At 38.3% G+C, this 27,066-nt stretch overlaps 1 protein-coding gene across 33 annotated transcripts in view; it reads right to left on the reverse strand.

Annotated features, from left to right (window-relative positions):
* Nucleotides 1-27,066, reverse strand: part of LOC106078342 (titin-like) — a 533,611-nt gene that overhangs the window by 171,704 nt on the left and 334,841 nt on the right. For 27 of the 33 annotated variants that reach the window (XM_056014734.1, XM_056014739.1, XM_056014738.1 and 24 more), the window contains 14 exons: nt 26,851-27,051; nt 26,357-26,543; nt 25,858-25,928; nt 25,063-25,119; nt 22,923-23,138; nt 22,531-22,654; nt 22,019-22,194; nt 21,792-21,885; nt 21,371-21,584; nt 20,429-20,591; nt 18,361-18,385; nt 18,107-18,248; nt 17,666-17,804; nt 14,161-14,217 (listed from right to left, as the gene is read on the reverse strand). In XM_056014734.1, coding sequence (XP_055870709.1) covers nt 14,161-14,217; nt 17,666-17,804; nt 18,107-18,248; nt 18,361-18,385; nt 20,429-20,591; nt 21,371-21,584; nt 21,792-21,885; nt 22,019-22,194; nt 22,531-22,654; nt 22,923-23,138; nt 25,063-25,119; nt 25,858-25,928; nt 26,357-26,543; nt 26,851-27,051 — 1,866 coding nt within the window. Of the gene's footprint in view, nt 1-8,874; nt 8,892-14,160; nt 14,218-17,665; nt 17,805-18,106; nt 18,249-18,360; nt 18,386-20,428; nt 20,592-21,370; nt 21,585-21,791; nt 21,886-22,018; nt 22,195-22,530; nt 22,655-22,922; nt 23,139-25,062; nt 25,120-25,857; nt 25,929-26,356; nt 26,544-26,850; nt 27,052-27,066 lie in introns of all 33 variants that reach the window. The other 6 variants (XM_056014721.1, XM_056014747.1, XM_056014744.1 and 3 more) reach the window with 5 other exon arrangements.

Here is a 27,066-nt window from a genome sequence, read left to right on the forward strand (position 1 = left end):
CCAAGTGTACGTGTACTAGTGTACATGATTTGAATTCACAACACATGTGTGTTTCTACCAAGTGTACGTGTACTAGTGTACATGATTTGAATTCACAACACGTGTGTGTTTCTACCAAGTGTGCTAGTGTACATGATTTGAATTCACAACACGTGTGTGTTTCTACCAAGTGTACGTGTGCTAGTGTGCATGATTTGAATTCACATCACGTGTGTGTTTCTACCAAGTGTGCTAGTGTACATGATTTGAATTCACAACACGTGTGTGTTTCTACCAAGTGTGCTAGTGTACATGATTTGAATTCACAACACGTGTGTGTTTCTACCAAGTGTACGTGTACTAGTGTACATGATTTGAATTCACAACACGTGTGTGCTTCTACCAAGTGTACGTGTACTAGTGTACATGATTTGAATTCACAACACATGTGTGTTTCTACCAAGTGTACGTGTACTAGTGTACATGATTTGAATTCACAACACGTGTGTGTTTCTACCAAGTGTGCTAGTGTACATGATTTGAATTCACAACACGTGTGTGTTTCTACCAAGTGTAGTGTGCTAGTGTGCATGATTTGAATTCACAGTACGTGTGTGTTTCTACCAAGTGTGCTAGTGTACATGATTTGAATTCACAACACGTGTGTGTTTCTACCAAGTGTGCTAGTGTACATGATTTGAATTCACAACACGTGTGTGTTTCTACCAAGTGTACGTGTACTAGTGTACATGATTTGAATTCACAACACGTGTGTGCTTCTACCAAGTGTACGTGTACTAGTGTACATGATTTGAATTCACAACACGTGTGTGCTTCTACCAAGTGTACGTATACTAGTGTACATGATTTGAATTCACAACACATGTGTGTTTCTACCAAGTGTACGTGTACTAGTGTACATGATTTGAATTCACAACACGTGTGTGTTTCTACCAAGTGTACGTGTTCTAGTGTGCATGATTTGAATTCACAACACGTGTGTGTTTCTACCAAGTGTGCTAGTGTACATGATTTGAATTCACAACACGTGTGTGTTTCTACCAAGTGTGCTAGTGTAAATGATTTGAATTCACAACACGTGTGTGTTTCTACCAAGTGTACGTGTACTAGTGTACATGATTTGAATTCACAACACATGTGTGTTTCTACCAAGTGTACGTGTACTAGTGTACATGATTTGAATTCACAACACATGTGTGTTTCTACCAAGTGTACGTGTACTAGTGTACATGATTTGAATTCACAACACGTGTGTGCTTCTACCAAGTGTACGTGTACTAGTGTACATGATTTGAATTCACAACACATGTGTGTTTCTACCAAGTGTACGTGTACTAGTGTACATGATTTGAATTCACAACACGTGTGTGTTTCTACCAAGTGTGCTAGTGTACATGATTTGAATTCACAACACGTGTGTGTTTCTACCAAGTGTACGTGTACTAGTGTACATGATTTGAATTCACAACACGTGTGTGCTTCTACCAAGAGTACATGTACTAGTGTACATGATTTGAATTCACAACACGTGTGTGCTTCTACCAAGTGTACGTGTACTAGTGTACATGATTTGAATTCACAACACGTGTGTGCTTCTACCAAGTGTACGTGTACTACTGTACATGATTTGAATTCACAACACGTGTGTGCTTCTACCAAGTGTACGTGTACTAGTGTACATGATTTGAATTCACAACACATGTGTGTTTCTACCAAGTGTACGTGTACTAGTGTACATGATTTGAATTCACAACACGTGTGTGTTTCTACCAAGTGTGCTAGTGTACATGATTTGAATTCACAACAGGTGTGTGTTTCTACAAAGTGTACGTGTGCTAGTGTGCATGATTTGAATTCACAACACGTGTGTGTTTCTACCAGGTGTGCTAGTGTACATGATTTGAATTCACAACACGTGTGTGTTTCTACCAAGTGTACGTGTACTAGTGTACATGATTTGAATTCACAACACGTGTGTGTTTCTACCAAGTGTGCTATTGTACATGATTTGAATTCACAACACGTGTGTGTTTCTACCAAGTGTACGTGTTCTAGTGTGCATGATTTGAATTCACAACACGTGTGTGTTTCTACCAAGTGTGCTAGTGTACATGATTTGAATTCACAACACGTGTGTGTTTCTACCAAGTGTGCTAGTGTACATGATTTGAATTCACAACACGTGTGTGTTTCTACCAAGTGTACGTGTGCTAGTGTGCATGATTTGAATTCACATCACGTGTGTGTTTCTACCAAGTGTGCTAGTGTACATGATTTGAATTCACAACACGTGTGTGTTTCTACCAAGTGTGCTAGTGTACATGATTTGAATTCACAACACGTGTGTGTTTCTACCAAGTGTACGTGTACTAGTGTACATGATTTGAATTCACAACACATGTGTGTTTCTACCAAGTGTACGTGTACTAGTGTACATGATTTGAATTCACAACACGTGTGTGTTTCTACCAAGTGTGCTAGTGTACATGATTTGAATTCACAACACGTGTGTGTTTCTACCAAGTGTACGTGTGCTAGTGTGCATGATTTGAATTCACAGCACGTGTGTATTTCTACCAAGTGTGTTAGTGTACATGATTTGAATTCACAACACGTGTGTGTTTCTACCAAGTGTACGTGTACTAGTGTACATGATTTGAATTCACAACACGTGTGTGCTTCTACCAAGTGTACGTGTACTAGTGTACATGATTTGAATTCACAACACGTGTGTGCTTCTACCAAGTGTACGTGTACTAGTGTACATGATTTGAATTCACAACACATGTGTGTTTCTACCAAGTGTACGTGTACTAGTGTACATGATTTGAATTCACAACACGTGTGTGTTTCTACAAAGTGTACGTGTTCTAGTGTGCATGATTTGAATTCACAACACGTGTGTGTTTCTACCAAGTGTGCTAGTGTACATGATTTGAATTCACAACACGTGTGTGTTTCTAACAAGTGTACGTGTGCTAGTGTGCATGATTTGAATTCACAACACGTGTGTGTTTCTACCAAGTGTGCTAGTGTACATGATTTGAATTCACAACACGTGTGTGTTTCTACCAAGTGTACGTGTACTAGTGTACATGATTTGAATTCACAACACGTGTGTGCTTCTACCAAGTGTACGTGTACTAGTGTACATGATTTGAATTCACAACACGTGTGTGCTTCTACCAAGTGTACGTGTACTAGTGTACATGATTTGAATTCACAACACATGTGTGTTTCTACCAAGTGTACGTGTACTAGTGTACATGATTTGAATTCACAACACGTGTGTGTTTCTACAAAGTGTACGTGTTCTAGTGTGCATGATTTGAATTCACAACACGTGTGTGTTTCTACCAAGTGTGCTAGTGTACATGATTTGAATTCACAACACGTGTGTGTTTCTACCAAGTGTACGTGTGCTAGTGTGCATGATTTGAATTCACAACACGTGTGTGTTTCTACCAAGTGTGCTAGTGTACATGATTTGAATTCACAACACGTGTGTGTTTCTACCAAGTGTGCTAGTGTACATGATTTGAATTCACAACACGTGTGTGTTTCTACCAAGTGTACGTGTACTAGTGTACATGATTTGAATTCACAACACGTGTGTGCTTCTACCAAGTGTACGTGTACTAGTGTACATGATTTGAATTCACAACACATGTGTGTTTCTACCAAGTGTACGTGTACTAGTGTACATGATTTGAATTCACAACACGTGTGTGTTTCTACCAAGTGTGCTAGTGTACATGATTTGAATTCACAACACGTGTGTGTTTCTACCAAGTGTACGTGTACTAGTGTACATGATTTGAATTCACAACACGTGTGTGCTTCTACCAAGTGTACGTGTACTAGTGTACATGATTTGAATTCACAACACGTGTGTGCTTCTACCAAGTGTACGTATACTAGTGTACATGATTTGAATTCACAACACATGTGTGTTTCTACCAAGTGTACGTGTACTAGTGTACATGATTTGAATTCACAACACGTGTGTGTTTCTACCAAGTGTACGTGTTCTAGTGTGCATGATTTGAATTCACAACACGTGTGTGTTTCTACCAAGTGTGCTAGTGTACATGATTTGAATTCACAACACGTGTGTGTTTCTACCAAGTGTGCTAGTGTACATGATTTGAATTCACAACACGTGTGTGTTTCTACCAAGTGTACGTGTGCTAGTGTGCATGATTTGAATTCACATCACGTGTGTGTTTCTACCAAGTGTGCTAGTGTACATGATTTGAATTCACAACACGTGTGTGTTTCTACCAAGTGTGCTAGTGTACATGATTTGAATTCACAACACGTGTGTGTTTCTATCAAGTGTACGTGTACTAGTGTACATGATTTGAATTCACAACACGTGTGTGCTTCTACCAAGTGTACGTGTACTAGTGTACATGATTTGAATTCACAACACATGTGTGTTTCTACCAAGTGTACGTGTACTAGTGTACATGATTTGAATTCACAACACGTGTGTGTTTCTACCAAGTGTGCTAGTGTACATGATTTGAATTCACAACACGTGTGTGTTTCTACCAAGTGTACGTGTACTAGTGTACATGATTTGAATTCACAACACGTGTGTGCTTCTACCAAGTGTACGTGTACTAGTGTGCATGATTTGAATTCACAACACGTGTGTGCTTCTACCAAGTGTACGTGTACTAGTGTACATGATTTGAATTCACAACACATGTGTGTTTCTACCAAGTGTACGTGTACTAGTGTACATGATTTGAATTCACAACACGTGTGTGTTTCTACCAAGTGTACGTGTTCTAGTGTGCATGATTTGAATTCACAACACGTGTGTGTTTCTACCAAGTGTGCTAGTGTACATGATTTGAATTCACAACACGTGTGTGTTTCTACCAAGTGTACGTGTGCTAGTGTGCATGATTTGAATTCACAACACGTGTGTGTTTCTACCAAGTGTGCTAATGTACATGATTTGAATTCACAACACGTGTGTGTTTCTACCAAGTGTACGTGTACTAGTGTACATGATTTGAATTCACAACACGTGTGTGCTTCTACCAAGTGTACGTGTACTAGTGTACATGATTTGAATTCACAACACGTGTGTGCTTCTACCAAGTGTACGTGTACTAGTGTACATGATTTGAATTCACAACACATGTGTGTTTCTACCAAGTGTACGTGTACTAGTGTACATGATTTGAATTCACAACACGTGTGTGTTTCTACCAAGTGTGCTAGTGTACATGATTTGAATTCACAACACGTGTGTGTTTCTACCAAGTGTACGTGTGCTAGTGTGCATGATTTGAATTCACATCACGTGTGTGTTTCTACCAAGTGTGCTAGTGTACATGATTTGAATTCACAACACGTGTGTGTTTCTACCAAGTGTGCTAGTGTACATGATTTGAATTCACAACACGTGTGTGTTTCTACCAAGTGTACGTGTACTAGTGTACATGATTTGAATTCACAACACGTGTGTGCTTCTACCAAGTGTACGTGTACTAGTGTACATGATTTGAATTCACAACACATGTGTGTTTCTACCAAGTGTACGTGTACTAGTGTACATGATTTGAATTCACAACACGTGTGTGTTTCTACCAAGTGTGCTAGTGTACATGATTTGAATTCACAACACGTGTGTGTTTCTACTAAGTGTACGTGTGCTAGTGTGCATGATTTGAATTCACATCACGTGTGTGTTTCTACCAAGTGTGCTAGTGTACATGATTTGAATTCACAACACGTGTGTGTTTCTACCAAGTGTGCTAGTGTACATGATTTGAATTCACAACACGTGTGTGTTTCTACCAAGTGTACGTGTACTAGTGTACATGATTTGAATTCACAACACGTGTGTGCTTCTACCAAGTGTACGTGTACTAGTGTACATGATTTGAATTCACAACACATGTGTGTTTCTACCAAGTGTACGTGTACTAGTGTACATGATTTGAATTCACAACACGTGTGTGTTTCTACCAAGTGTGCTAGTGTACATGATTTGAATTCACAACACGTGTGTGTTTCTACCAAGTGTAGTGTGCTAGTGTGCATGATTTGAATTCACAGTACGTGTGTGTTTCTACCAAGTGTGCTAGTGTACATGATTTGAATTCACAACACGTGTGTGTTTCTACCAAGTGTGCTAGTGTACATGATTTGAATTCACAACACGTGTGTGTTTCTACCAAGTGTACGTGTACTAGTGTACATGATTTGAATTCACAACACGTGTGTGCTTCTACCAAGTGTACGTGTACTAGTGTACATGATTTGAATTCACAACACGTGTGTGCTTCTACCAAGTGTACGTATACTAGTGTACATGATTTGAATTCACAACACATGTGTGTTTCTACCAAGTGTACGTGTACTAGTGTACATGATTTGAATTCACAACACGTGTGTGTTTCTACCAAGTGTACGTGTTCTAGTGTGCATGATTTGAATTCACAACACGTGTGTGTTTCTACCAAGTGTGCTAGTGTACATGATTTGAATTCACAACACGTGTGTGTTTCTACCAAGTGTGCTAGTGTACATGATTTGAATTCACAACACGTGTGTGTTTCTACCAAGTGTACGTGTGCTAGTGTGCATGATTTGAATTCACATCACGTGTGTGTTTCTACCAAGTGTGCTAGTGTACATGATTTGAATTCACAACACGTGTGTGTTTCTACCAAGTGTGCTAGTGTACATGATTTGAATTCACAACACGTGTGTGTTTCTATCAAGTGTACGTGTACTAGTGTACATGATTTGAATTCACAACACGTGTGTGCTTCTACCAAGTGTACGTGTACTAGTGTACATGATTTGAATTCACAACACATGTGTGTTTCTACCAAGTGTACGTGTACTAGTGTACATGATTTGAATTCACAACACGTGTGTGTTTCTACCAAGTGTGCTAGTGTACATGATTTGAATTCACAACACGTGTGTGTTTCTACCAAGTGTACGTGTACTAGTGTACATGATTTGAATTCACAACACGTGTGTGCTTCTACCAAGTGTACGTGTACTAGTGTGCATGATTTGAATTCACAACACGTGTGTGCTTCTACCAAGTGTACGTGTACTAGTGTACATGATTTGAATTCACAACACATGTGTGTTTCTACCAAGTGTACGTGTACTAGTGTACATGATTTGAATTCACAACACGTGTGTGTTTCTACCAAGTGTACGTGTTCTAGTGTGCATGATTTGAATTCACAACACGTGTGTGTTTCTACCAAGTGTGCTAGTGTACATGATTTGAATTCACAACACGTGTGTGTTTCTACCAAGTGTACGTGTGCTAGTGTGCATGATTTGAATTCACATCACGTGTGTGTTTCTACCAAGTGTGCTAGTGTACATGATTTGAATTCACAACACGTGTGTGTTTCTACCAAGTGTGCTAGTGTACATGATTTGAATTCACAACACGTGTGTGTTTCTACCAAGTGTACGTGTACTAGTGTACATGATTTGAATTCACAACACGTGTGTGCTTCTACCAAGTGTACGTGTACTAGTGTACATGATTTGAATTCACAACACATGTGTGTTTCTACCAAGTGTACGTGTACTAGTGTACATGATTTGAATTCACAACACGTGTGTGTTTCTACCAAGTGTGCTAGTGTACATGATTTGAATTCACAACACGTGTGTGTTTCTACCAAGTGTAGTGTGCTAGTGTGCATGATTTGAATTCACAGTACGTGTGTGTTTCTACCAAGTGTGCTATTGTACATGATTTGAATTCACAACACGTGTGTGTTTCTACCAAGTGTACGTGTGCTAGTGTGCATGATTTGAATTCACAACACATGTGTGTTTCTACCAAGTGTACGTGTACTAGTGTACATGATTTGAATTCACAACACGTGTGTTTTTCTACCAAGTGTACTAGTGTACATGATTTGAATTCACAACACGTGTGTGTTTCTACCAAGTGTACTAGTGTACATGATTTGAATTCACAACACATGTGTGTTTCTACCAAGTGTACTAGTGTACATGATTTGAATTCACAACACGTGTGTGTTTCTACCAAGTGTACGTGTAATAGTGTACATGATTTGAATTCACAACACATGTGTGTTTCTACCAAGTGTACGTGTACTAGTGTACGTGTACTAGTGTACATGATTTGAATTCACAACACATGTGTGTTTCTACATGATTTGAATTCACAACACATGTGTGTTTCTACCAAGTGTACGTGTACTAGTGTACATGAGTGTATGTGTAGTAGTGTGGGTATAGAAGTGTATGTATATTAATGACTTCCCATCAAAACGTCCAAAACGTTATTACAGTTTCAAATAAGAGGAGAATAAAAAGGTTAAAAAAACAAACACAAGCTTATTCTCCACTGGTCAATGAGATCGTGCTAATCTGTACATTGACCTGCGAGGTCAGCAAATACTGAAGCCAGCAACAACACACAATTAAACTTGCTGTGGTGCAAAGCAATAACTTGAAAATGTTTTTATTTGTTGAAATACCTGAGTAGAGACTAGAAAACTGAAGGTTAGAACAAAAGGAACTGTTAGTAAAATGACAAAATTAAAGTTTCAAGTCTAGATTCACTTTGCCTTCAAAATCTTTTCGCTAAACTTTCCAAAACGAACCCACCACGTTTTCTTTCTTCAAGAACAATTTTGTTTCTTGAAAGAATCAGTTGAGAATGAGATTCTCTGCCCCAGAGTTACGCCCTCGTGACACTAGTGAGACGAACTTGGATTAGAAACAAGTTTAGCGATGAAGGCAGCTCAAAGCAAATCTAGACTTGAAAGTCAACTACTACAAGATACATTGCTTCGTGAAAAGAAAACAAAATGTCAACAAACAAAAAAAGTTTACCATGCATCGCAGTTTAGCTGAGGAAAAAAAATGTGTTCTGTTAGTTGTTTAGAGGCACATGCTAACGGTCAAGTCTTTGGTTACAACACGGAACCTGTCCTGTGGCTGCTGGACATGGTGCGAGCACAAAAACAGTGAGCTAGGACAAAACCAGTGAGCTAGGACAAAAACTGTGAGCTAGGACAAGAGCTCAGTCCATACAATAGCATGGGATGGGGGGTGTACAGGGAAGGCTATTGAATATGACTGCAAAACACTGAGTGGCAGATACATTTACACAATCCCAAGCTTTCAAACACGGCACATCATAAGAAACTTCTGTCAAGTTTCATAAGTAATTTTGGAACGCGGGGAAGTTATTAAAAATGGATTCTACACTTCATGAACAAATAATTCAGTTAGATATGTGAGTATGACATGTAGAGTATGATATCAAAACATACCATCACATTGAAATATGGATGGGCTGAAAGGAGGCTACGCAGGAAACATTTTCTTTTGTTTTCTAGAGTTGAATATTCAATTCAATATTTCATTTGACCTAGATAGATTGTTGGTAGTACGGATGAATAGATAGATTGGTGGTTGGATCATAGACATACAGACAGACAGACAGATTGATAGAGTAAATTAGTGTTGTTTTTTTCACTTAATGAAACTCGCTAGACTGTATATTTATGCGCATTCATTCTGGTAATATTGTCGTTAAAAAATGTACTATTGAAAACGTGTACAAATTCTAGATCTAGATATTCTAAGTACACACATCAAATATTATTCTAAGTACAAATCGATGTTTCATTCTCAAATTGATTTTTGTACTTCTAATTTTGAAGTTGTCAAAGAAAGACTTAAAAAATGTCAAAAAGTATTTGGAGGCAACACTACTTAGACAATGTCAGAGCAAATCCTCCCGGTGTGTCCCCACGCGACTCGCGTGCCCTCCTGGACACCTGCCCAGATAAAGAGAAGAAAATGATCCAGACGATTGGACCAGATTTGCTGTCAAAATGTAAACGACCGAATCCCAGCTTAAAATGTGTACCAGCTAAACCCCAAAATGCTGTGGGAGTGTAAGGAGACTAACTTCTAAAGTGGGTGGGACTAGAAAGCACGTGCGATGATGACGGGCAGTGGCTGGGCATCCCTCGGGCCTCTTTCTCTAGTCCTTCAGAGCCTCAGTTCTAAATGTCTAGATGACTGAATGGAGGCGCTATTGCTTACATACACACCCTCTACATCCATACAATCAGTGATGAAACTTGATCCTGAAAGACATGGGGGCAAAGGACAGAGGTCAAGCTATTCACACACAAAATCGTGAGGAATTAGACTTTATTGTTTGGGGGGGGGGGGGGGGGGCTCTACGTTTGATGTGCGAATATAATAAAAAAAATCTACCCAAAATATGTACATCTTTGAGATCACGTGATTGCCAAACGGAAGTAGGTCAGAGCAGGTGGTCAAGCGCAAAAGATAATGTTCTTGGTTTGATCTCGAGAGATGTCACGCACTATCACAACTCCCGACCACATGTAGAGAGAGTGCTATTCAGAGTATTTCAAAGCGTAGCGACACATAACTATCTTGGTACTAAATCCCATACTCTCTCCTGTACTAGTCTTACCGCTGCGATCTTCCAAAAAGTAGAACTCTTGAAAGACAGAGAACTTATGTAAAATGTCAACTAAACCTTGTCAAACATTTCCCCAAGTAAGGAGACGATCGAAGTGTAGATGAAGTCAACAGATACTAAGACGATCCGTAAGATAGGAGTGTTTCGAATTATGCACGCACCTTGGATTTTGGATTATAATGAACCCTGATTGGTGAATTTTGTATTTGCGTGAGCCCCCCACCCGAGGTCGGTGTCACCTTACACTGAATGTTCTTTGTTGTAACAGAGTGGGAAGGGGTGGTGGAGACAGAACATGAAGGACATCAAACACTTTCTCACAATGTCCACTCTAGTATCGTGTTAACGTACAACTACATAGACGTCACTAGATCAAACGTCACGCACGAGTTGATGACACGATTTGTTGGACATGTGACTTTCATTAACCTGCGTGTCTCTGGGATAAGATGGCGACTACCATTTGTTATCCTACTGCATCAGACTCGAACCAAAGGTCTCGCATCCTGTGACTGTCATACAATCGAAAATGTCTAGCGTCTGACCGTCTATAGATTTGTCTTCAATGCCATCAAGTCCAAATCTAAACACATACTTTGTAGTTGTTGGTAATGCAGTAGTGAGAGATCAATGCAAAGAATGCTGAAAGGCTCAGATGTGCGTGCAGAGAATTCCTTTCACAACTAAAAGAGCGTGAATTTTTTTTTTTTTGAAATAGCAAACCTAACACTTGGACCAGGTCTCACTTAACGCTGCTTGACGTGCGTCCAAAGCTCTGACATGGATCATCTGTCACAAGAACGCCACCCAGGATCAAAGACACTTCACCGTGTGCCACCGCAACTATATACCTACAACCTTTCTGGGAAGATGACTAGAACACCTGGAGATTAAAACACTATATACCTACAACCTTTCTGGGAAGATGACTAGAACACCTGGAAATGGTGATGAAAACACGGGGAACTACATCACCGAAGTCAGTCGCGCCTCCTCTTATTTTCCAAACCATTAATGACCCCGAGGACGATGTTTATCTGTATTAAACAAGGTGCCAGAGTATGAATGAATGGTGGGCTGGTGTAAACTACATGTAGATATATATCCCCAGTGTGTATCTTAGAGATTACCAAGCGACAGGCTGACTGATACACATTTATGAATTAGTGAAACAACTGTAATTGCTTTATATGTAAGCAAACATGTTCTTTTTTTTTATTATTAAACGAGTCTTGTTAAAACAAAGCCCTGACCCCCCCCCCCCCAAAAGCGGTGTTTTATGTCGTAAAAACAAAAGTTTTTTTTGTTGTTTTTTTTTAAAGACATTACAATAATTTGCAAGAATGTCAAGATGAATGTTTGTATACAAACTTGTCATGCTCTAAGAAAGCATATCTCAAGTGTTTGGTCTTATACATTCTATGCCATCGACCAGATCAATATCTAGTTCAGGGCACGAGGCTACACGCCCCTGTCCATATTCCCTAGCAGAGGCGTGCCGATGTTACTGCTTGAACCCAGCAGGATGCCCAGAAACAATTTTTCGCCTCGTATCAACTGGGGTGAATTGACCTCTTTGACATAGGGTCAAGCGTTCCACGAGATTGAAAACAATGTCAGCTATGCGAGAAGAAAAAAAAAAGAGGGGGGGGGGTATTTTGTTTTCTGGGGTAGCCACAGTTTGGTCTTGCTCAGAGTCTAAGGCTCCAATGTTTATTTAGTTTCACGGAGTATTTATGCTAGCTAAGCTGATCAGAAAGCAAAGGCTGACCATCGTCTGACCGGTTATCTTTGCTATTATCTGAAGGCAGGCTAAAGGTCGAGAAGGACACTTGAACTAGATTGACTTGAAAGAGATTACCTCAATTAGGAAAATGTAGAGTTAAAAAGGTACACGGTAGTAGAAAGACAACTCTAGTCCAAGTGAACGGCGACACTATGACAGAAACTAAACACTCTCAATAAGCGATCAACTTGTAGTGAAGTGATCAACTTGGGTCTCTTTTCAAAAGGAAACTACTAAAAGATGTCTAGTCCTAACATCGAGCAGGCCAGAGAAACAGGAAAATGTGCTCAAACAAAACCCGCCAGATCACAGTAACCTACAGGGGAGACTTGGACTCATTCTCAAGTGTTCGATATTTTGTTCAGAACACAACCTTGACCTAGTTCTTCAAGGACATGAAATTTGAAGTGATCCAAACTCGTTATGCTAATATGTTGAAAAACACACACTCCAAGTTGACGAGAAGCAAGCGGAAAGGGGAAAGGGGGGGGGCTAATAAAATGTAGACTCTGACTTAAAAGAATGTTGAGTAGATGCACTGCTCGTTACAAAGCTTGTAAAATGAAAACATTCGCCGACAGACATGAGGTCAGCAGACTGACCATCTGGACGTGACCACTCACGAGCCTGGCGAGTACCTTAGATAAACAAAGTAGTGACCAGTACGTGACCTAGCCAGTACTCCCGTCTGCCTAGCACACACACATACACACACAATGCTGCGCAGACACTCACAGACCAAGTAGTACTGTCCCACACATACACCATTAAGACACGGCAATCAAGTGGCTCGTGGGCTGCAAACACACACACTCCTCAGCTGACAAAGTGCTTAGTTTCAGCTATTAAGTTCGCAGTGGTCAGATGTTGAGCTAAGATGATTTAAGCATCAACAATTATTTGAAAACAAAGAATAGACGCCACTTTAAAAAAAAATAATATATATATATCAGTGTACAGCTCTGAAAATGTGAAGCAAGTCCGCCTCCTTAAAAGTCACATTAAAGATCTAAGTGTTAGCCAGTGCGATGTACACAACACGAAGACACCATCGTGCTACAACACACACACATGTATAAACATAAACAGGTGCAGAGAGAAACAAATGTTATTAAAAAAAACAAAGGAACAGTCGAAGTGTGAGGGCGGGGGGATACCTTTTGTTTTCCCTCCTCACGCAATGCTAGTGTTACTTGGGAGTATCTGAATGTGTGGTTTTACTCAATACGACTCTGTGTGTGTGTGTGTGTGTGTTATTAGGTTGATCAAAGCATTTACCTTACTTAATGCTAAGTAAATTATTTAGTACTATTTAATAAAATTAGAATATCCGTAATGCTAATAATTATACAACGTTTTCTTTAACTGTTCTAGTCTCTATGTATCCTGGACTAATCCAGTAAATGTAGTAGCCTCTATGTATCCTGGACTAGTCCAGTAAATGTAGTAGCCTCTGTGTATCCTGGACTAATCCAGTAAATGTAGTAGCCTCTATGTATCCTGGACTAATCCAGTAAATGTAGTAGCCTCTATGTATCCTGGACTAATCCAGTAAATGTAGTAGCCTCTATGTATCCTGGACTAATCCAGTAAATGTAGTAGCCTCTATGTATCCTGGACTAATCCAGTAAACCTCAACTTAACACTAACAACAGCCTAATATAAACTAAGTCTGAAGTGGCTGGATCATATCAGTAGGAACTGGACAAAATACTTCTGCTGGTGTAGGGCCAGAGGAGGCAGAATTGGAAGGAAGTGCATAAAAAAAAAAAAAAAAAAAAAGAACTGAAATCAAAATGTGAATGTAAAAAAAAACCAAAGGTCTGACACATGCCCATCTACAAGTAGACAGATTGGGTCTTACCGTGACTAGTGGAGGACGTAGTGGAGGCCGAGTCGGCAGACAAGTAACCGCCTAGCTCTTTCACAAGCAAGGAATGGGGGGCAGAGAGGGGAGCAAGAGATGAGAAACATTAATAATCCCTGTGGAAATGACCAGTACACACACAACACATAACAACATCTAGACCACAGCAACAAAACAGCAGCACAGCTCAGCTTTTTTTTTTCTGGCGCCATATTGTCTCATTGCTGCACAGTCTGGAGATGCCAATCTGTGAAATTTGGACCAACGTCTGCAGGATTTGGAATGTCCTCACTTAACTCCCCCTGCTGAAAATAGCTCTGGCATCAGCGGCATTGCAAGCGCAATCGTTGGCCAACTGCGCTAGTTGGACATGCCACGAAAACAAATGAACTCCAATATTGATAGACTTCAGTTACACAACTATTGATGGAAAACTGTCAACAACGAACAGGGCATTATGTTTGATACCTTACAAACGAAGGATGTATATATCTCACTATATATATGTATGTGAAAAACAAAAAGAGGGGGGGGGGGGAAGGGGATATGCCAGAAAACTGACAGATCGGCAGAGCGTGCTATGTAGCTTAGAGTTACATTGTGAGACATTTGTCAGCTCAATCACTGGGTCATGTCAAAGTGACCTTTGTCACAGGCAAGATGAGAGTTATAGAGTTACATAACGTAAATGACCAAACGTTGTGGGCTCTGGGCATTTCAAAATATTGTGCAGATGACAAAGAGCTAATTTGGTTGGAGGTATTATAAAAAGAACTAGAAGTCAATAAAACAGAGTAATGAATAAAGCGATAAGATGTGCAGAGATGTCAGTACTAGTTGAACAAATGGATTCTATGAACAAATGTTGAGACTGGATTGACATGAAAGGAACGGAGAATAACATCAACACTGTGACATATGGTTTACTTTTTTTTTTAAAGGGGAAAAAGGGAGGGGGAGGCGGGGAGGAGTTAAAGCAGGGTCACACCAGGTGAACACTCGGAATCTCGGAATGGTCCTAAACCAGCCGTAGGGACAGGACTGCTTCGTTCTGTTCCATTAAGAGACAGTCCATCGGCACGCGAACACCAGCAGGTGGAACGTGATATTTGTATTGGACACAGGGGTGGAGCGAATCTTTCTTTTCTTAACAGAATACAGGGGTGGAACGAATCTTTCTTTTCTTAACAGAATACAGGGGTGGAACGAATCTTTCTTTTCTTAACAGAACAATACAGGGGTGGAACGAATCTTTCTTTTATTAACAGAACAATACAGGGGTGGAACGAATCTTTCTTTTCTTAACAGAATACAGGGGTGGAGCGAATCTTTCTTTTCTTAACAGAATACAGGGGTGGAACGAATCTTTCTTTTCTTAACAGAATACAGGGGTGGAACGAATCTTTCTTTTCTTAACAGAACAATACAGGGGTGGAACGAATCTTTCTTTTATTAACAGAACAATACAGGGGTGGAACGAATCTTTCTTTTATTAACAGAACAATACAGGGGTGGAACGAATCTTTCTTTTATTAACAGAACAATACAGGGGTGGAACGAATCTTTCTTTTCTTAACAGAATACAGGGGTGGAGCGAATCTTTCTTTTCTTAACAGAACAATACAGGGGTGGAAGGACTCTCTCTTTTCTTAACAGAATACAGGGGTGGAAGGAATCTCTCTTTTCTATATAGAACAATGTCTCCACCCAAACCCTTTTTTTTTATAAATTAAATAAATAAATATATTAAATAAAATTCAAGGAATCTTGACATCCGACCACCGCCCCATCCCTCGCTGTGCCCCATCTAAATACATACACATAATACTTGCATGTATTTCAACCCATCCCACAGCACAGCCACCCCATCAAGCAAACAAATTGCTACATAGACATAACTGGGAGACCATCAAGAGGATTGTGACCATAACACAATCCAATTCATTAAACACACACACACACACACTTTTAAACATTTGTTCTATGTAACACACAAAATATATTTTTTTTTTGGGTCACACATTCAGTGGCATCATTTCAATAGGGGGGGGGGGCTGTCCACTTACACTACTCTCCAACTATGTTCATTTCAATAGGGGGGGGGCTGTCCACACTTACACTACTCTCCAACTATGTTCATTTCAATAGGGGGGGGGGGCTGGTCCACTTACACTACTCTCCAACTATGTTCATTTCAATAGGGGGGGGGGGCTGTCCACTTACACTACTCTCCAACTATGTTCATTGCAAACATTCAACACTGAGGGACAATAATTTGTTAGGCTAACCAAGGAGAGTCTGTGTAGGGGAGACAACGATAGACAATAATATAATCATGACGGTTCTTTCCCCTATTTCCTCTTTATTTTTTACATTTAATTAAGTAAATGACACGATTGAATGATTTTCCATTTGATTTTAATTCAATGCTCCTCATTTATCGAGGCCAAACTTTGTATTTAGTTTTGTTTTTTCTAATGAAGGACTAAAAGAAATAAGTGAACAGTAAACTAACAATGATATCACTGGCCTATATAGTGATGTGGGTTAAGGAAAGGTCTACGAGGTCAGAGTGTTAGACAGACCTATGAGGTTTGAACTGATACAAAGGATAAAGAAGGGAATGGTGAAGGGAGGGTGTTCATGCAGAGTTGCTGACCATTAGTTTTGGTACCGCACACAGCGTGTTAAGAAGTGTCCTGCTTTGTCCAACGCATACAAGCAGACTCTGCTGCCAGCACACAACAGTCTCCACAGCAGGACAGACACAAAGCCACAAGCCACAACAAAATGTTATGAACATGACACAAGCATTGACCAGGGCCTCCTTGGTAACTTTCACCATCAACACTAGCACTAAGTTTCACCCAGTGACACCTCCACAGAGATCTAGTTCTGTCATCAACCAGGGCACCGTCAGACAGGTTGGGGGAATATACTTAAATCTAAGAGAAAATACTGATCCCATCTTTCCCTGGATCAAATACTTTGTAGCTTACATGCTTCACAAGGCCCACTCCTTATAGAGTCCAAGTAGATAGATTGAATACACATAGGGTCAAAAGTCACAAAACAGTTCATTAAACGTCTCTCTTAGGGCACTGGTCAAAGCTTGTGTGAAACATATATCAGAACACAGACATAATTTTACCTTTTTAAAAAATTAAACCGATATTAATATCTCTTCACATTGACTTTATGAAAAGAGCTTGGTGTTGCAACTACAACAGTTTCATAACTTCCATTTTAGTGGTTTCACAAAATAAATGATAAAAGTACAATGCATATCACTTTTGGTTGAGAATATAAGGCATGTTAACATCAAGCTCTTTTATAGCTATATTAAACTTAATAATGTTACCATTCATAAAGTAATGAACATCTTATTATATACACAAATTAAATTTAGTTTTGTTAGATTATCCCTATAAATACTGCCACTAAACAAAAAAACTAAATATACATCTTCTTTTTTTTTTTTAAACAAGGGGGGATTACTCACCTTCCACTGTGACATAGCATGTTGAAATTGCTTCCCCTAGATTGTTGACTGCTTTGCAGCTATATTTGCCTTCATCCTCTGGATAGATTTCACTTATTTGTAGCTTACAGTGAGACCCGATCATGGAGATTTCAAAGTCCTGAAATCCAAGAACACAATAATAGATCAACTCACAATCACACACAGGTACCTATAAATAAATAAAGGCAGTTGTGCTGGCCACATGACACCCTCCTAAATGGGGAACACAAAAAACAGACCATCTTTATACCATCTGCCCTATAGATTGTCTGAAAGGGAAACTTTACTTTTTTCTTTCCTTTTTACATCACATTACAATTTAAATAGATGCCAACTACACAAATGGACATTGAAACATAATCAATTCTATGTTTAGTAACTCAAGGATTGGAGTGTAGGCTTTGTGTGTGTGTGTGTTACCTGGCTGTCAAATATTTCCACTCCATCTCTGATCCAAGAGATCTGGGGCCTGGGCTGGCCTTCAATATCACATTCTAGTGTCAACCCTTCCCCATCCCTGATGGTTGTGTCTTTGAGTAAATTTGTGAAGTGAGGTTTGAACCTGTGACATAAAAGAAAGGCAATCATGAACTACATATTGTAACCTATGCAACAAGGTCTACATCCTGTGAAGTAATACTATCCAATCTAATCCTAGTAAGAAATATCCTTACCCATCTTCTAGTTTAGATTCTTCAGCTGTGAAAACAAAAAGGTTTCCAAATATTCAATAAAACAATGACTTCAATCTATAACACTAATCAATTATAAGAGTTAGAAAGCATTTAGGAAGAAATAGAGACATTGATTGCAGCGAATCAAAAGAAAACAGAAAACTATAAAAAAAAATGACTTTAAATAATACAATAACTTTGACTTCATAGGCAATTTTATGCAGAAAATTATGGTTAGAAATCTTCTGTCATTATGAAGAACAAATTAGCTGCCTATATTTGACTTCCTGCCAACTTTGAAGCTGAAAAAACCTGCTATGTCTAGACTTTGAAAGTAAAACAACTAGTATGTGTAATGTCTGTTAACAACTAATATAAGTAAGGTCTTTAAAAAATGTATATATGTAAGCCATGGGCGTAGCCAGGTGGGGGGGGGGGTTTGAAACCCCATACCAGTAGGTTTTGAGTTTGAAAACCCCTACCAGGGGGTTTTAAGTTTAAAACCCCCTACCAGGGGTTTTGAGTTTAAAACCACCTACCAGGAGTTTTGAGTTTGAAAACCCCTACCAGGGGGTTTTAAGTTTAAAACCCTCGACCAGGAGGTTTTGAGTTTGAAACCCTCTACAAGGGGCTTTAAATCCCCCTCTTTTATAAAACAAAAAAAAATGCAAACGACAATCCCAAAATTACAAGAGCACATCTAAGGAAGATTTTGATTTTAAACCCCTCTCCAAAATTTACGATAAACCCCTCTTCAATATACAAAAGCAAATTACACACTCAAAATTGTATGAGCGTAGCCAAAGGGGTTTTGAGTTTAAACCCCTCTTCAGCTGGGTTTGAAGCTAAAATACCTCTTCAATATAAAAAAAAAGCAAATTACGCACTCAAAATGCTATGAGCATAACCAAAAATTAAACCCCCCACCAGCGGTGTTTGAAGCTAAAAAATAAATCTTCAAAATAAAAAAATAATAATAATTTTGCAATCAAAATGCTATGAGCGTTTAAATTTCCTTTCAGAGGGGTTTGATGCTAAAAAATAAATCTTCAGTTTAAAAAAAAAGCAAATTACACACTAAAATTCTTTGAGCGTAGCCAAGCCAACGGAGGGTTTTGAGTTTCAACTCCTCTCCTCCAGATGTCTTTTTTAAAAGTTTAAAACCTCTCAAGATAATTTTGAGTTTAAAATCCCCCTAAAGAGCGTTTTAAGGTTGAAAGCCTTACTCTTCAATATTATTTCTAAAGCAAACTACAGACACCAAATTCTATGCTAAATATGGCTTTGAATTTAAAAAAAAACAACAACTCGAGATATATTTTAATTAAAAAACCCCCAACAGATGATTTTGACGATAAAACTTTCCTTTTCGATATAATATCTAAAGCAAAATAGTCAACTAATTCCAAGATCGTAATCAAGAGAAGTTACACATGTCTATCAGTAGCTGGGCTCCATTAATAAAAAAGTGCAATGAAATTGAAAAGCACTAAATTTGGCTCTACAAAGATGGCTAAGACGGAATTTAAGAGTCAGTTGTAGGGATCGGGTCTGAATCAAGGAAATCCTATGCCGAAATGGGAGTCGACCCCTTAGTATGGTTGTGACAGAGCGTCGCATGAGGTTTGCGGGACATGTTCTCCGACAAAATGAATTACGCATAATAAGAGTTGCGATGACATCCTAGTACAACTTGGCGCCACACTTTCAAGGATGTGATCAGAGCAGATGAGAAGAGGCTTCAGACATTGCCAGTGACAGATTTTTGTGGAAACAGCTTGCCAGCAAATGCGCCAAACGGCGCGGGAGGGGTCTAAGTCAGTAAGAAAAGCACATTAGGTTTTTGAAATATAACTTTTTAATACCAAAATAATGCACTGTAGGTACCTCAGAATATGCATTTAGTTGGCTTTCAATACCAGAAATGGTGCTTGGCGGCGGGGCTTTGCCCAGCGCTGGGGGAGCTCTCAGCGCTCTCCCAGACCCCTCCCCCAAAAAGATCCTGGCTTCGCCCATGATGTAAGGCCTGTTAACCACTACTATGTGTAATGTGTTGTAGGAAATGTACCTGCTATGTCTAGTTTTGTGGACGTGTGAATAAGATCTTTGTTCTTCAGAGTGACCACACAGGTGTATTTGGCAGAGTCCAGTTCTGTGGCTTGAACGATGGTCAGTTTGTATTGGTGAGAGGCTTCATCACAGGACACAAAATAGCGAGCCTCTTTGGGAAGCTGATTTGAAACACAAGAAAAGAAATTGTAAAATGTGTAGTATTGTTGCCACATAATTTATTTTTGAGTCTAAATGTCTTATTCTGAAACTTCTGGAAGGTCAATACAATTTTAATAATAGTATTTATATTGTTCCTGTTAACTGGAAAGAGATTCGTTGACCCCTCCCTTCCCGCACTCTTTGTGGTGCACTGAATTATGGGAGATTTTTTTAAAAATGTTATGGTCTTAGGTTTGGCCTAGACTTTTACAAAAGTATTTTTCAGTCAGACAAAAAGAATTGGTTATTATTAATAGCATACAATAGTTTAATCATCTATATTTTTTGGATTAAGAAATTAGGTCAAGCTGCAGCGATTTTAGTTTTCAAAATCAGTTTTAAGAGTTTTTTCTCTGTCCAGAAACAGAATGTGTTAATACTAGTCAGCCATTGTTAACTCAAGAGAAGTATTGGACTGTGTTGGTGCTGTGTTTACAAACCTCACTATACTTCTGGTCAAGTGTCGGTGCTATGTTTACAAACCTCACTCTACTTCTGGTCAAGTGTTGGTGCTATGTTTACAAACATCACTCTACTTCTGGTCAAGTGTTGGTGCTATGTTTACAAACATCACTCTACTTCTGGTCAAGTGTTGGTGCTATGTTTACAAACATCACTCTACTTCTGGTCAAGTGTTGGTGCTATGTTTACAAACCTCACTCTACTTCTGGTCAAGTGTTGGTGCTATGTTTACAAACCTCACTCTACTTCTGGTCAAGTAGCAATGACAGACAGTTACCTCTTTGCCATCCTTCTCCCACTTGACGCTGGCCACTTCACCAGTGGACACCTGGACTGTCAGGTCAACATCCTGGCCATGGCTAGCATTGGTTGTCTTGGGTAGGCTCTGAGAGAATGACGCTTGGACAGGTTTCTCATAGGGTAAAGCTTGTTTCTGGCCTTTAGGCTGCTCAGACTGTTTCTGTTCTGGCCTAGAGTCTAGTTTCTCTTCTCTGAAACAAAAACAGGGAGTTAAAAGTGAAGACACAAAGGGTCATTAGACAGTGCTGTCAAAGACAGAGACGCTTGTTCAGTATCTCCAATTATCACCATTCATTTTGTATTGAAAGATGGTTTATTTATGATAGCAACTCAAGCTCTCATGACTCTACAGTGACAGGGAGCAACCCCCCCCCCCCCATCAGGAAATATTCCATTACCTGGGACTTGATTCCTGTGCTTTGCTGGATGATGATTGTTGATAATCCTCTTCAACTACTGGTTGCGTTTGAGAGGGTCTGCGGACAGAGGAATCTGCAACAAATACAAACAACTTGTGAATTAAGGGATCTATTCCCATATAAACATATGTTTAAAATGTATGTTACGTGGGGCAGAACTTTATATTGTAACAGCTCCATAAGTCAGGGAAGTGTGCTTAACTTACCATCAACTATCGTCAAAACAGCCCCACAGGTTTTTGTCCCTGCCAGTGATGTGGCTTTACACACATACTCTCCCTCGTCTGATCTCAGGAGGTTCTTCAACCTCAACTTGTGTTTGTTGCCTACACTTGTCATCTGTACAGAGCCAGTTGCTATCAACAACCTGCCATCTTTGTACCTTCACAAGAGAGATAACCATGTGTACAATTAACTGGAACACTTAAAAATGAGTTTTCTAAAGTAGCTCCACTAACTTTTTAGTAAAACTAAAGAAAAGGATTTTTTAGATTTCAATCTTTAATGAGCCATGTATTACAACGATGGTAGCACTCATATTTAGACTCAGAAAACATTATTTGGTAACAAATGAAAGCAACAAAAAAAAAAAAAAACAAGTGAAAAATTCATATCAGTAACTAAATGTCTGGGTAATGGCTTACCATTTGATCTCAGGTTCTTGGGTCCCTAATAACTTACCATTTGATCTCAGGTTCTGGGGTCCCTAATAACTTACCATTTGATCTCTGGTTCTGGGGTCCCTGCACTAGTACATTCAAAAACAGCTTCACTTCCTACTGGTCTCTCCAAGTTGTTTGGTGTGCTGAGAAAGCTTGGGTGTTCTAATCTACTTTTACCATCTGTCAAAGTAGAAGATATAAATAACAAGCTAGGGTATCATCAAGCAATAGTTTTATTCCCAATATCATTAATATGATAAACACATATCATAAAAAATAGATCAATTTCTAAAATCTGCTAAAGTTATATCAGCTTCTAAATCAGTTAGATGATAAGATATTTATTTCTGAATATGCAAATAATAAAACCACTATATTAGAAATTCTATCTACTTCTGAAGCTGTCAAAAGAATTGATGTGCTATTTCTCTATTCCTTTATTGTTTACCTGAAGGTTTGTCTTCAGACTTAGAACTGTGTGTGGTTGGAATGAACTCTCCACTGAAGCCTTCATCAGCCAGATCTTTTTTAGCTTTTTCAATATCGGAGGAAGATGGTGACCACCTGACTAACTCAATGCCCCGTCGAAGGATACAGTCTAACCTGACGTCTACCCCTTCCATCACATCAATGGTCTTGGGCAAATGTTTAATAAAGAATGGAGCTGGGAAAACAAAATAGTAATCCAGAAATATATTAATAAGGGACAAACTTTTTTTATTTTGTATTTCCAAAAAAAAAAAACAACTAATTTTAAGAAGCTGTGCTCTAGAAGCTTCTTTCAAACCATTAGTTGTACCTCTTGTTTCAAAACTTGATAATTTTAAAGTTCTTTTTTTTTTTAACTCAATGTTTCAACATGACATTTCTTTCAATCTCAAATATATCTTTTATGTTGGATTATTCAATTTCATGTTAGTTGTTTAAACAACAAAATATCAAAGAAACTAATCAAGATGAAAATCATTTGATCTACTATTACACATTCTCCTGTATTTTCTTTTCTCACTTTTCATTGGCTAATAAGGTTTTCTTTCTTTTTTGCCATGCTTTAAATATTTAAATATATTTATTTTTTAATTTGTTAAAATTTGTTATTATTAAAACAAAAACATTTCAACAAATTTAAAAAACTCGCTAAGCATAGAAAATCAAATCAGATATTTGATGAAATAGAATAGGCTGCAAATTTATTATTGAAATTATTCACGGAGTCATTCAATATTAAGTCCCGCCTTATTTTTTCCACCATCTATGTATTTAAAGAAACAAAACACAACTTTTTTTTTTAAAGAAGACATTAGATACACAATCACATATTTTGATTTCAAATTTTAAACTCATTGATTGCAACAAATATTCATGAATGATTACAAACAGTAAAAAATTTTTAACAAAAATTAATAGAATAAACAAAAAAAGAATTTTAGCATTTGCAATGTTTCAATATATTAAATGTATACTATTAAAATCAAAGGAAGATTTTCATAGTCCTAGGAGTCACAAACATTGTGTATCACTGTTTAGGCCCTACACTACAGCTATTGTAAATAGTCCTACAAGTCACAAACATTGTGTATCACTGTTTAGGCCCAACACTATTGTAAATAGTCCTACAAATCACAAACATTGTGTATCGCTGTTTAGGCCCTACACTACATCTATTGTAAATAGTCCTACAAGTCACAAACATTGTGTATCGCTCTTTAGGCCCTACACTACAGCTATTGTAAACAGTCCTACAAGACACAAACATTGTGTATCAATGTTAAGGCCCTACACTACAGCTATTGTAAATAGTCCTACAAGACACAAACATTGTGTATCAATGTTAAGGCCCTACACTACAGCTATTGTAAATAACTTGAATGTTTATTCCACCCATGACCACTTTCAGGTTTACACTTTCAGCAGATTATTTTGTCTGTGTTATACAATACTACATCAATAACAAAATTAATTTAGTGACACTGAGATTTAGTAGTGCATAGATCTAGATATTAATTGTGAACACACATATTAGAAATAGATATATGTTCAAACTGAATCTTTTCTTGGAAAAGTTATGCTGTACAAATTGTGTTCATTAATACTCCACATAAAATACACATCACTAACTGCAAATTGGTTTAAAATATTCCCTTATTGTACTTGATAAGAAGGTGTAGTTAAATAGTCTTTATTTTCACAGGACTGAGAGTAAGCATGGGAAATTTGTATAAATGAAAGTATTTTGTTCCCTCCCAACCAAAGAATACAATTAGAAAGGATGAATTAAAATGTGGTGTTGTCACCACAGTGGTCCCAGGGGTGGCCAGCTAAGCCACTGCAACAAAGCCTCACATTATCAGCTCACTGAAATCAAAACACAATTATTTTCACACACATACAAAAAGTGCATGCAGGAAAATGATTTGTGAGTTACAAAAAAAAATACAAAAATCCCAAACCAAGAAAGAAAACTGTTGGTATTAATGATGTTAAAAGTGCTGCTGAAAATGTTCACTTCATAATGAAACACAGTGCAACCATCTGTTACAGACATTGGTGCTGTTTTATTTTGTCTTTGACAAGTGTTGGGACAATACCTTGAGGTTGTTTTGGTCCACGCTCGACCTCCTCATCATCATAGTCTTCATCTATAGCTGTAGCGCAGCAGCATGCAGCAGGAGGAAGTGGAATAAAATTGAGAATCATCATGCAATGAAACAAAGTTTTCATGGAATAGGAAAAACAAATGAAATGAGCAAGAAACAAATGAAGAAAGAAAATGTTGGGTTGAAGTTCTGGACAAACAAAGAAAAGACATGAATTCATTTTGTTGTTTCAGATGGATGTAGATAATAATAGTGAAAAAGGAAAGCTAAATTAGGAATAAAACATTAACAAGAAAACTTTTTGGAAGGTGAGTTCTTGTATGGCTGTGTGAAGCTTTCAAATAAATATTTCTTTTAGTAGTTAGACTCTTTATGACAAGAAAAAAAAGACTAAATACTTTCTATTTTTTATATTTTTATAAGGATCTTAAAAACTTCACATAATGTCATAGCAAAGAATGGGAAAGAAGACAAGTAGACATCATACGAGGGTCATGAAAACAACAAAAGCTTTCAAGTCATCACTCAGACTGCACACTCTATTTCAATAAGACTACATAAATGACTACATAATGATGAACAAACTTTACTGGGGAAAATAAACACATTTGTCATGTTTTAAAAACAAGATCAAGGCAAAAAGTATTTTGAAGAATCACAGAATCTATGCCTCTGTTGTATGAAAGTTCCTGTCAGCAATCAAAACAAAGATCAACCTACTAGGAAATGCTCAACTAATCAAAGCAACCAACAGACAGCAGGAGTAAGATCCAGTCAAGTACATACCTTGAGAAGACATTTTGGCTGTATCTCTCATGGCTTCTCTCCTGTAGTCTGGTGGTGTGCTCACCTTGGACCTGCACATACATTATGAATGGATTATAAACTTGAAAAAAATATATTCTGTTCATAAAAAATTATCAATTCTTTGTCGCAAGAAAGCCTTGTATCTAAACAAGCCAAAGAATAAAACTAACCGAATAGTATTGTAGCAATGAAAAAAAAAATCAGTTTATAGTTTACAAAGTAAACAAATTATTAAATATATCTTGTGTTAAATTTGATAAGAACTTCTTAGTAATCTATTCTGTCCTTAACAGAGCAAAAAGACTTTATGAGTGTAAAGCATTTGGTGAAAGAGATTAAATAAACAATAGAGATTAAATATATCCTTATCTATACACCTTAGCTTATTGTTCTTTCTCTTCTAAGAAAAAGGACTGAACACAAAAAGAGATGACTTATCAAACTAACCACATGAGACACTTGGATGAAGTCTACTTACCCTTTGGGCAAGATGTTGACAAAGCAGGATGTTTCAATTGTGCCATAAATGTTAGTTGCCCGGACAATGTACTCTCCCCTATCCAGGGCCATTGTCTGTGGTATCTCCATGGTATGCAGTGTGCCACACAAGATGATGCGATGTCTCTGGCTATACATGAGTTCTCTGTCTCCTTTGTGCCAAGTCACTGGGGACATGCAGGACAATAGCTTTGTAAAGGCAAATCTTTATTTTTATATCAATTATACTTCAATTTCATTTTTTTTTCTTCAGACTTTAATTTTGTTGTAATAGTTAAATATGTTTAATTGTTGAAGCCTCATCCTGGCCAGATTGAGAAGACACAAATGTATGACATTATGTTCTTAACCCATCGCTTTTTTTTAAAATGCATCATGTTCCTAACTCCTTCAACAAACCCAAAAGTCTTTTGGTCCTATCAATTTATAAGCAATCCATTCTTCCTAGCACTAGATCTATTTAGCTCTAATTACCTAATGGAACAGGGAAGCCTTGCACGGAGCAGTCCAGCTTCAGCCTCTCTCCTACAACTACATCCAGTGAGCTGGGTAGCATGAGAACAAGGCTGGGTGGAGAGCCCAGGGTACCACCTCGCTCCACTGAAGCTCCTTCCCTGGCTGGGTGCCTGGCGTACTCCACTGCATCTTTGGTGCTCAGAGGAGAGGGAGATTTGGCTGTGGAAAAAAAAT

This window comes from Biomphalaria glabrata, chromosome 16 (assembly GCF_947242115.1).
Source record: "Biomphalaria glabrata chromosome 16, xgBioGlab47.1, whole genome shotgun sequence".
Taxonomy (NCBI): Eukaryota; Metazoa; Mollusca; class Gastropoda; family Planorbidae; genus Biomphalaria; species Biomphalaria glabrata.